Raw genomic sequence first — 12,326 nt, forward strand, 5'->3', positions numbered from 1 at the left:
CTCTCTAGAAACCTCATGAAATCGTACCACACCACGTTAAGCACGGTGTGTGTGTGGGGCAGGGGATGGGTTTGGATAGGATTCCCATCTTCTGTTCTGTGATTAAAATGCTAAACTAATAGGCTCTGGCTCGCAGGGAACCTGCACGTGGGGCTGGGGAGAAACCTCAGAAGCCATTAAATTGCAAATCTGTAATAATTTGTTGAAGGGTTTCTGTCCAAATAATTCCCTGACTGATTTGTGCACAGGGTTACGCTGTGAATGGCCAAGCAAAGACCTAGCCGAGACTGTTGGCCACGGACCCAAGTACACACACACACACACGCACACACGCACGCACGCACGCATGCACACACACACACACACACGCACGCAAGCATGCACACACACGCAATCACATACGCACGCACACACACACACACACACACACACACACACACACACACACACACACACACACACACACACACACACACACTTATAACATATGATGTTATCAGGGTCTTTTTTTTCTTTTCTTTTTTTTCTCTCTTTCAGTTCATCTTCCTATTTAAAGGGCCATCTAGGGACCGATGTTGAAAATAAGCTCAAGCTAAAGCATGATGGTTCTGATTCTTATGCTGGACATTACAGAGTGAAATCCTAAGAACTAAAGGCTAGGACCGTACTAGGCTACAGCACCGCTACTGGCATAGTGTGAGTAAGTCAAAGACAAGGAAACAATGTTTATACCGTACCTTGTTCTTTCTAAAATAAAAACAGGAATTGAACCACTTTTAAACCTGCTCTTCTCTTGCTACTGTAAAAACCTTCACAGCCGATGATGACAGAGATCTTGTTCACGTCATTTACGTCCATGTATGAATTCAATCATGTCATGTGAGAACCCTCATCTTGGGGAGAGCGACAGCAAGATGCAAGGATTTTGACAAGGGCGATTGCATCATGGGAGAGGTTCTCCGGTGTTCCGATTTTAGAAATCGTGTAGTGTGCGCTCGCTATTACCAACATGTGTCAACGTTATAATTGTGTCTGTCCCTGTTCAAATACACGTTCAAATGCAATAAACACCAACACATGCATTGTCGCCCACGACACAACATACTCATGACACCCACCTCTCTTTGACCCCTTCTTCTTCTCCGCAGCAACCCCAACCCCAGTGTCAAAAATGTGTTCAAGAAAAAATCAACACAGAGGGGTTCACACACTGTATAAGAGCAAAAAAATGTATGCGGTATATGTGTTGTCAAAATGGCCTATTACGTGTTCGGCAGGGAGGTTGCTTATTTACCCCTGGGGGCGGCTTTGAGCAGCGGGGCCCTAATGCTGCTCCCATTGCAGGAAGGTCATTTTCCTTCGGTGGACATGATGGCCACCGACGAGTGCTTAAATCTCGCAAAACACAACCTATAAATTACACCAAAGGACAGAGAGGTCAGAGCCTAGCATGGAACTGGGCCAAGAGCCATCAATCTGCAAGCAGGGAGGGGGACATCTGTCTCTGGGACTCCCTCTCTCTCTCGCTCACTCTCCCTCTCTCTCTCTCTCTCTCTCTCTCTCTCGCTTTCACTCTCTCTCTCTTTCCCTCTCCCTATCTCTTTTTCTCCCTGCCTCTTTTTTTAGGCACTCTCTTGCCACTCCTCTCAGTCTTACTGTCTCTCTCTCTTTATCAGAATCGCCTCTTTCACACTCTCTTGCAATTGCTTTCACTTCCCCTCTCTCTCTCTCTCTCTCTCTCTCTCTCACCTCTTTTTTTATACACTCTCTCTCCGTCTCTCTCCGTTTTAAGGTCTTCTGCTGTCTCTTTTCTCCATTGCCTCTTTTAACGCATTCTCTTACATCATCCCTCTAATATTCTCTCTCTCTCTCTTTCTCTCTCTCTCTCTCTCTCTCTCTCTCTCTCAGCCTTGTCTTTATACACAGTATCATACCATCTATCTCAGTCTTGATGTCTTTCTCTGTCTTTCTTCACTTTTTCAAGCTGCACATGAGATTAGGTATAACCTCCACTGAAGTTAAGATGAATACTGATCATTCATTGGGTATATCCCAAAGCTGTTGTCTGTCAATGTAGGAGGCTGGACAAGGTCAATTCACAGCGTTTGGTGAAATGTTTGACTAACCATTTTAGGAAAGTGGTGGCAGCCTCATTGATCAAATGCTCCCAAATGAGCAATTAAGACATTGATGGTTTTCTTAAAGCCATTACCCTTGATAACAATTGTGGATGTTGTGCTAAATATTCTGAAATGGAAGATTTGGTAAGAATCCTTTGGCAAGAATAACTAAAGATACAACACAAACGTCTTCCAAATCCTCAAACTGGACTGGGCCCAACAACACTGCAGCCAAATCGTCGAAAACCTCCGCAATGACATATTCATACTCCATTTTCTGAATCAAACTTTGCCGTGAATAATTGAGGGGATCTTTGAAAAGCCATAACCCCCTTCCCCACCTTCCTTTTACAAGTCAACGTGTGTACATTTTTAATTGGGGGCATGAAATAGAAATGAAGAGAGAGACGGGGAGAAAGTGAATTGAATCAAAGAAACTCACAGTCTCTGTTTTGGATTAAGCAAGTGCAATCTAAATGTGGAAATTAAGGCTACAAATGTGTGACTCCACATATTGGACATGCTCTTTCGTTAGTAGTTGGGTTGTACTCTATGGAGAACAAACTACAGAGAGCTCCCAAGATCTAGGGTGTCAATTCACACCAAAGCCAAAGTATGCAAAAAACAAAAGAAGCAAGAGGAAGATGAAGATGAAGAAGAAGAAGAAGAGGAAGAAGAAGAAGAAGAAGAAGAAGAAGAAGAAGAGGAAGATGATGATGAAGAAGAAGAAGATGAAGAAGAAGAAGAAGAGGAAGATGATGAAGAAGAAGATGAAGAAGAAGAAGAAGAAGAAGAAGAAGAAGAAGAAGAAGAAAGAAGTAGATGAAAAAGAAGAAATGTTTTGAAATACTATACTAAACAGTATTTTTGTCACCACCAGAACTGACTGATGTATCCTCTTTAGTGACTGCATTTATTTACCAATTCATTTGGCTCTTGATTGATCTTCTGTTATTGCACTGATATTGCACTGATATTGCACTGATATTGCTTTTATTGGATTCAGTGATCTGTTTGTATGTCATGGATTCCCATTAAAACAGCTCAAGGCAGTATTTTTTTTTTATGAAACAATACCCTCTCCTCCATATTATCTTTCCGTCTTAAACACCAACAGCACTGCTGCACTATTAAATGAATGCAAGAAGACAAAAAGATTCAATCATAATATAAATATATAATATGATAATATACTATATAATATTTATCATTATAATATATTAATCATTCTATATGATAATTTTCATATAACATACTGTGCATGATCATAACATAATACAGATACTGTATATGATATCATAATGATGAAAATTAGAAACAAAATCAGACACATGGCTCTGGTGGATATTACATTCCATGTCATCATATTGCGTCGGTCTGATACTATAATACATACTAACCCTAACCCTGTTAGGTCTGATACTATAGTACATACTAACCCTAAGTACGCACACGCACACACATGCAAGCATGCAAGTCAAATAGAGACAGGGAATACAGTAGGAAACCACAAAAATGTGATATCCCTGATTTGATTCCCCGTACTAGTTATACAATTCTTAATACTATACAAGTAGCAACCCACTAAGGGGCACGGGACTACTGAGATGGCAAGTATACACTGAAAAGACACACATAATCACATAATCACTTTAGAACAAAGGAACTCAGGTTCATACGGTTTGATTACATACGGATGGGTTCCCTTCCCTGTAATTACGCCTACACAGCATAAATACATGTTAGAGTGATGAACAGAGTAGAGGTGGGCTACACACTAGAAGCAGAAGCACCAATATGGCTAGAAGACTTATTCCTTGCCTCTTAGAAAATAGCTGGAATCCTGGGGTGAGTTTGCGCATGCACTCACACTGACCTCCAGCATGTTCATATCGATTCTCTTTGAAGTTGAACTTCTAAATGTCAGTAGACATGTCACAGAAAAGGTGGGTGAATCACATTCACCCCCCCAAAATGTTGTTTACGCTCCACTACACCACTGATTGTATTGGCAACTGCAAATATGCCAGACTTTCAAAGATTGTGAAACTATTGCAGTTTCCTCATCTGGCAGACCACATACAGAACGAATCAACAGGGGACCAAAACAGAGGGATCAGACAGAACCAACGCGTCAGCTCTGTGTTAAACATTAACGCAGACCACAATAACACTTAGATGATGCAACAGCCTTGAAAACAGGAACTATTTGCTTCTCGAAGTAGCCCTTGTCAAAACAGTGCTAAGCTTTCTGCCACTTAAACCAAAATGGCGAACCGTGGCAACTGAACATGGCAATAGCAACAAAAAAAAAGGAATACATTTTATTTATCATCTCTTATGGAAGGTGAAAGGTTGATCAAACTTTTAGGCTGACCAAATTAAGCTTACAGTAGTGTTGTGCTTTTGACTTTGGAGTTTAATTATACGAAAAATTACAAACCTGACTTATTAATATTTCAGCTAGGTTTTCAGTCTTTGTTCCTGCAATGTCAAGTGTTTTTCATCTCGGTATTTCAAAAAAGACGTGGACGAGGTTTTCCCTAGAGCACGATAGTAACATTGCAATGTCCATTGACTCAGTTTGGCTGAACAGATGTTGGGCAATAACTGGGGTAAAGCTATGCTGTTTTGAAGCTTCGAGATTCGCAGATGCTCGAATTGTTATTGCTGACAAGTCGAGGCGAGGGTAAAAGGCTAAGCGAAAGCTGTGCTTGGTGTTTAGATGAGCACTGTGTATCCATTATTCAAGCATATTCACACACAGCGTCCTCACACAGTGACAGTGTAGTTATCTAGTTCCAACAATGGCTATTAGGACATGGCACAGAGGCATGGAGACGCAGTTCCAGAGATGGAATCTTTTGCCCTGCAAAGATTGCCGAGGTCAGCAGGTACTGTGGCTTGAGGGATCACGGCCACAAATCCTCCCTCCGGGTCAGCGTAGCAGCCTTCTATAACACATAACCTTACTGTGTGGAGGGAGTTAAAGAAAATCCCAAATATGCTGAGTAGGCCACATCTGTAATATGGTATTCTCCAATAGTCTTAGCACAGGACGAATCCATTTCAAAGTCCAGCCACAGAAACAACCAGTAGCATCTACATGTTATTGCATGGTTGCTAATGGCTAATTACACTGTCACAACTCAGCCGACAATTGAGATTATAACTGTTATTACACGACAGACATTTAAGAGGACACATATAGAAATAAACTATTTATAAGTTATAATCTGTTCTTCATTGCGGTGTCTTCATGTCAAATAATGACTCATGATTGAACTCATTTAGTGCCAAGGGTGAATAAAGTCACCCAAATTGTCAACATTCTAGAGTGCCACGGGTGACTTTATTTACCAAAAATGCATACAATTTTGATGCTTCATTTTGTAGTCAATCAAAGTATTGTTGCTAGGTAAATATTACATAAAACACTTCTTTGGCAGTTAGTGATTTAACAACATTCAATGTTACTGCCGTACGTGGTGTTTGAGCAGATTCCAAAGTTCTACCTGATTCCTTACACTTAGTGTCAGCCTCTTGGGATGAGGGTAGATTCATTGCATGTTCTGCTCGACTGTGCCGTTCCTCTACAGAGGTAAAGGTCATTGGATTTAATGAGTGCAATGAAGAGGTCATAAGAGCAGGAAGCCTCATCCTCTCTGACAGGCCGATGACTCCGGAGCTATTGTTAGCTTGCTAATCCCCCAACAGGGGCCTATACTTCCCTTTCACCGTACCCCCCTCCCCCCTCCCCCATTCCCCTGATATGGTCATCGCTCACCATGGGTAACTAGGTCCCTGGGCTGAAGGCCGTCCCCCCCTCGGACTGTCCCATCCAATAACAATGGATAATAGTGGCGTTGATGCCTTGACAACTGATTAACCTGACAAATTAGGGCTATGTCTGTATTCGCGTGCACGTCCTTCTGTTTTCCGCCTTGTTCCTTGGCAGTTCTAGACACCTAAAAGAGTGGGAGGGGACTTTGGCGAGAAGCGACCTCCTCACGGACACATGCCTGTTTTCCCCAACAAAACGCTCGACATCGATCGCACTACGTCGTCATAGAAACAGGACACGACATGGTGCCTGAGTGTGCATTCCGAGTCGAGCTGAGTGGAGAATTCTGAGGCAGGATTCGGAGAGAAAGGAAGGAGAGGTGCAACAGAGAGCATACACACGCACATCCCAAACAAAGCGACGTGAGGAGGGATAAAAAAAGAAAATAAAGCTCTCAGAGGGAGATGATGCAACAGGAGTGAAATCGTGTGGCCCGAATGTGTGCCGCATTAAGGCAGCCCTGCAGAGAAAACACCCGGGCCTCTTGTTCAAAGGCAATATCTCTTTCACCGTTCTCTTTGTTAGGAGGGAAATTTCCACGATGGACATCTTTAACAGCTACTCTAACATTCCGTCCAGAATCTAGGCAAGAGTTCCTTGTGGCCTTAGATTGACGATACTGCAGTTCCACCAGACATTTCTGTTCGTTGATTATGTTTCAGATCATTTTCAAAGCCAGTCCAGATCTCATGGACTTTAGATGGATTCGGAATGTCATTAGCATTTCACATTTGGTCTCTTGTAGTACCCAGGTGGATATACAGAGTCCCTGAAGGCCACAGCTCAAGCACTCACGAAGCAACATCAAACTAGCTCACAATCAGGACCTCAACCTCAATGACTCTCCCCCCAGAAGGCATAAATCCACCATCTTACCCTAAGTACCCGAATCTTCAGTGGATTAGCGAATTCTCTTTAACACTGGCCTGGGAGCCAGAGCACATAATACATACAGTGACGCTACAGTAAGTACACGGCATGGATTGGTCTCTCATTGAACTAAATCGTAAATGACAATACTCAGCTCAGAACAGATTCAGCTCAGTTCAGATCTTCTTGTGGACAGATTAGATGATGATCAACATGTACCAGAGTGATGGCAAGAGGAAAGTATGGAAAATAAAAACTGCCCAATATTTACAGCATTGTATGGCTTGGGCATGTATAGCTGCCACTAAAACTGGCTAACTTGTCTTCGTTGATGATGTTATTGCTGATGGCAGCAGCAGAATTCATTCTAAAGTGGAGATGCAGAAACATCTTGTGACAGGGCGGGTCTGTAATTAAAAAAAGGTGTAACTAATCCAATAGGCATAAAACCTGACCGGTTTATTATTGACTTGTCCTGTGGACAACTTAAAAAGACTCAACTCTGTAGTTGCTTGCTGGTAAAATAACTGAAAGAGAAAACGCCAGGTTGCTATACTACAGTACGTGCTCAATCCAAAGAGAGAGAACTAATACAACATTGGTTCAGCTGTTTCTCTCTCAATCAGCACACCTTCAGGGATCTCTCAGAGCCTCAGATTTCATGGAGGGGATTGAGCACCTGTGACATTTTATCTACACCACCTGCCAGCCCCAGTATCTAGGACAGGGCGCAACAAAATAAGGTGAAGGTAGAGCCTGTCTGTCTGCTGTTCACTTAAAAACGCAATCCTGTCCTAGATCCACAGTGAGACGCTTCATTCATTTCATTTTTACAATAAATGGGTTGGACATAATTTGGTCTCATTTTTTTTCCTATAACCACATGTCAGTTTATAAACACAAATGTTAGTGTCTCAGTGTACGCAGAAACAGGGATTGAGGAGTGTTGCTAAATTGGTATTAGTGTGCTCAGCACCTCCCATTCTTAGACTACGAGTCCTAAGCCTAATGTAACTAATACGGCCAAGGTGTAATAACACCATTATGGTGGTACTCTAACATGGGAAGACGAACCATTTGTGGTGACAGTTAAAAGGGAACAATTGCACATTTGGGAGATTTGTCCATGTGCCTTAACCTCCTCTGACTCAGTGGAGGTCTGTCTGTCAATGTCCACACATCTCTCACTCAGGGAGAGAGGAGCTAGAGCGAAAACAAGACCGACGCCACAGGGTGACACTCCGCCTCTCTCACTGCAGCGCTAGATAGAACTTTGTAGGATACAGCAAATCTCACACGCACGTTGACAGACAGTCCTCCACCGAGTCAGAGAGGTGAAGGCACATAAAAACATTTCCCAAACGTGCAGTTGTTCCCCTTTAACAATAGGAAGCACCTTCAAATGCTGTTGCATGTCTTGTTACACCGTCCTAACTACAGTTATTACACATAAGTGACTTAAGATGATATTGTTTACTGTCACAGGAGGGAATAATGGGCTAAAGGGTGAATTATGGCGTAATCCTCCACTCCTACATCTGAATTCAATCACCTGGTCTTGTGCCGCCACATCTACACACCCTCCCACACTGCACTGCAAAAGGGAGAAAAAGACCCGTCTTTGTGTCCGTGTCCCTCTCAGCCTGCTCGGCAGCTGCCAGTGACCGTTATAAATGGCCTCTATTAGCATGGCCTGGACGCAGAGGGGAGAGAAATAAAATCATTGGGAGAATGTAGGCCTGGGCTGTCGCCTCTGTGCCTGTCCCTGCCCTATCCCTTTTCCCCAGCCCCCCATTCCGAGGGGACCGAATCCTAAAGGCTAGATTACTAGTGATACATGGAGTCATTATTAGAATGGTTCTGGCAAACGTATCAAAGGTGTTAGTAACAATAGAAGTGAATAGGAGCCTCTCTATCTTGGGTTGTTATTACGGTATCGATTGCTGTCTCTCTGATGGTGAGGTCCATAGCCAAATTCATAATCCACTTCAATGCATTTGCACTGTAGGCCTACAGTTCTTTATTGCAAGTATTATTTCAGAATCAGTCAAATACTTGCTTTGGTAGTAGCGTTTAGTGGAAAATGCCTGTTTTTATTATTGAAAACGCAAGTCAAACAAATGATTTCATTTCTAGGCAAATGAACTATTTCCAATATAGTGCTACACACTAATTTAAGCCGCTTGGTTTGAGTGTTTTTGAGGTTCTGCAGCCAGACTGTATGAGACGTGTTTTTTCATTGTGTCTAGGGGCCATATCAGTGCACTGGTTGTCAAGCAGACACAAGCAGTAGGAGGGTGAACCAGGGAGGAGGTGTCTGTCTTTTCAAGTGCAAATGGACAGGAGAGAGGGATGTGGAGGAGAGGAGGATGAAGAGGTGAAGGATAACAAAGTAGTAGACGTGCAAGGAGACAATATGGAGGAGGGGAAGAGGTGGGAGACTTGGAAAAGAAGAAAAGTAGGAGGATGTAGGTAAATAGGACTGAAAGGAAATGGATGGAAGGAGAGAGGAAAGATGAAGAAAACAGAGAGGAAGAGAAAAGCAAGGTGGAGTGAAATGGGCAGAAAGGCTTAAATGGTTAGAGTGGGGCAAAAGGAGAAATTTGGGGTAAAGTAAGAACTGTGGGGAGTCCATTGTTGTGTTTGGAGTTTCTCTGAGCAAAACAAACATCACAAGTATGCTAGTAAAAAGCAAATATTCTCAGACTGTAATTGTCTCCACATTTCTTGAAGTTATATGCAAGGTTTAAGATACTCACAAAGTTCAAACAAAGAAAAACTCCCACTCGTGCAAAGAACACATAAATAATTAAAATACCAATGTATCGGTCTATAGACCATTTAATCAGCTTGACCACAACTTCATCAGTAAACATCCATTCACAAAATATTGTTGGGAAAGCTCACATCAAAACATATCACCTTAAAACAGCCTTGTCGCGTTTGTACCCTTATCAACACAACTACATAAAACAGTCGAAGTTACACCTGCATTTTATGTTGTTTAGTGTCAAAGCGTCAATCATACACAAACCAATATATCCATACCGCTACTACTACATGCACTGAAATAAAGTATTTCCTGTAATGTCACATACATTACAATACATTGTCACATACATCTGTTTGCTGGGAGGTTGGTGACTATTGAGGACTGTAAGTTTAGTACGAAGCTAGCCAAAGAGCTAGCGCCTCCACCCCCTAGTTAAAATATGAGAGCGGTGGGGGTGTGCTAATGAAAGCAGGGGACCCTGGCCGAGGAGAGAGAGGCTGTACATCGTAGCGAGCAGACAGTTCCTAGAATCAACCGGCGCGGACGCCCATAGTTCATGAGCCGCGTGTGATTAACCGCCGGACCAGTAGTCGCTACTCCAGCTGGGCTATTAATAAAAGATTCCCCCCCCCTCCCCCGCCCCCCCCCCTTCCTCTCCTCCTCCACCTCTTTGCTTTCTCCCCCCTCCCTGGCCAATCTCCTCCCCCTGCTTTGTTTGTATATCATCATCATTTCCCCCGACACATACCGGAATGTCACATTGTTTAGCAATTTGGTGGTGGTGGTGGTGTGTGTGTGTGTGTGTGTGTGGGGGGGGGGGGTAGAGATAAGAGGGATCCTTATGCTCACACTGTATAACGTGAATTCACATGTGAAGTGACCCGAAAATGCCCTCTCCAGGTGCATATAGATCAATGAGGATCAATGAGTGACCCCCCTTAGATAACGGTGCCTCTGAGTGCGGCTTTGACAATAGAGACCCCCTCTACGGAGCCTGAAATCAAACCCTTGATGGAAGCATAATTGTTGCCATTACACTGAAGATATATTACTAACCCTTACATAACAGGTATACTGCATTGGTCCTTACCATAACACAAATCATTGAGCAATGATCTTTACCTCAGTGTGAAGTGTTTACCATGTTGTATGAAAAGTATGTACTCTTTACATACTCCATCACAATTACACACAAATCATAGCACTAAACAAGATTAAATGGGGGAGCACACACACACACACACACACACACACACACACACACACACACACACACACACACACACAAGAATTTCACCTCTTACTACATATGTGGCGTCTATCAGCTATTTGTCAAACATGCCCTTACACATATAATGCACCATCAGTTAAATAGGTAGGGCTATAGTCATAATCATGTAGAAGTCACAACCATATCTCAGAATGTTATGGCTATATTACTGTATCTAGGAGTAGACTGTGTAGAGATCACACACACACACACACAGACACGCACGCACGCACAAAAATCCCTTCCCTCCCTCCCTCCCTCCCTCCTCCCTTCCTCACACAGGCAACTTGGCGTTACGCGCAACAGAGTGCAAGATGCCGATGCCGCAGGCGATCAGCCACGGGCTCCCCGGGTATGGCTCGTGAAAACGTGAACTGCCAAGCGCAAGAATTCAGCACTCGTGAACGAGTGCACGTTTACTACATATGTGACTCATTACTCCTACACGTACACTTCAAAAGTTACAACACAACGGCACATCGCTCCTAGAATATTGTTACATAAAGTGATGAGGGTTTGCTTGTCGTGAGTCGTGACAACGTTCTTTGCTTTGATGTACATCTCAGCATCTATTAGAGGACTGAGGATATATTTATAGAAGCGATTGGATATTGACGAGCGACTCAACACGAGTCATGGATCACACCTCTTTCTGTTCACACAAACCTATTGAAAATAGTTTATCATAGAATTATGTCACAATGTATACAGTACTAGAGACAAAAACGCATGTATTTACGCCACCATGTAGTCTATATCCATCCAAATCTATTTTCGATACTGTGGCCCGAACCAGGGGAGGGCAAGGGTGGCACACATATTCCAACACATTCGTGGCAGCGAGCCGCGGAGTCAAAAAAGTGAAATAGCCCCTTCTCTCTTGGGGTAGAGGCGCCCAAACCCACCTTTGTGCATGCCCGTGAAGCGGTCTTTGAGCACGGTCAGCTCGTAGATCTTGCCGAACTCCTCGAAGAGTGGCCGGAGGTCCTTCTCGTCCAGGTTGCGGGGTATCTGGCCGATGAACAGTTTGATGGCATCGTGGTCCTTCATGGGGATGGTGGCCGGACTGTGGCTGTGGCTTAATCCGTTCAGGAGCCCGTTGGTGGTGGCGGAGACGACGCTGACGCCGTGCCCGGTACCGTCCACCTGTCCATTCGTTAAAGTTGCCATCTTCGGACCGGCAATGAGTTGTGGGTTAAACGGCAGCAGCAGCGATGTGTGGGTTCGTTCGTTGAGGCTTCCGAAGAATGGGTCAAAATTCTAGTCAAAAAAAGCCGTGCCAATGCTGGTCCTGTTCTAGTCCTACCAAGGCAAATATTTACATGGATATGAATACATATGTATCATTGGGCTGGAACGAATATCAAACAACGTCAGTTGGTCCCGGCGGAGGCGTGGTTCCTTGTATGTATATTTCCTACTTAATAATTCATTCATTCATTTAATAAG

General features: G+C 43.5%; 1 protein-coding gene across 18 annotated transcripts in view; it reads right to left on the reverse strand.

Moving 5' to 3' along the window:
- The window catches only part of celf4 (CUGBP, Elav-like family member 4), a gene marked incomplete at both ends in the record, with an annotated part of 68,613 nt that extends 56,566 nt beyond the window's left edge, over positions 1-12,047 (reverse strand). For 10 of the 18 annotated variants that reach the window (XM_083668917.1, XM_083668913.1, XM_083668915.1 and 7 more), the window contains one exon: positions 11,783-11,932. In XM_083668917.1, coding sequence (XP_083525043.1) covers positions 11,783-11,927 — 145 coding nt within the window. Of the gene's footprint in view, positions 1-11,782 lie in introns of all 18 variants that reach the window. The other 8 variants (XM_083668912.1, XM_083668928.1, XM_083668925.1 and 5 more) reach the window with 1 other exon arrangement.
- Between the last annotated feature and the right edge of the window lie 279 nt (positions 12,048-12,326).

The sequence above is a fragment of the Argentina silus genome, assembly GCF_951799395.1.
Source record: "Argentina silus genome assembly, chromosome: 4".
Classification (NCBI taxonomy): domain Eukaryota; kingdom Metazoa; phylum Chordata; class Actinopteri; order Argentiniformes; family Argentinidae; genus Argentina; species Argentina silus.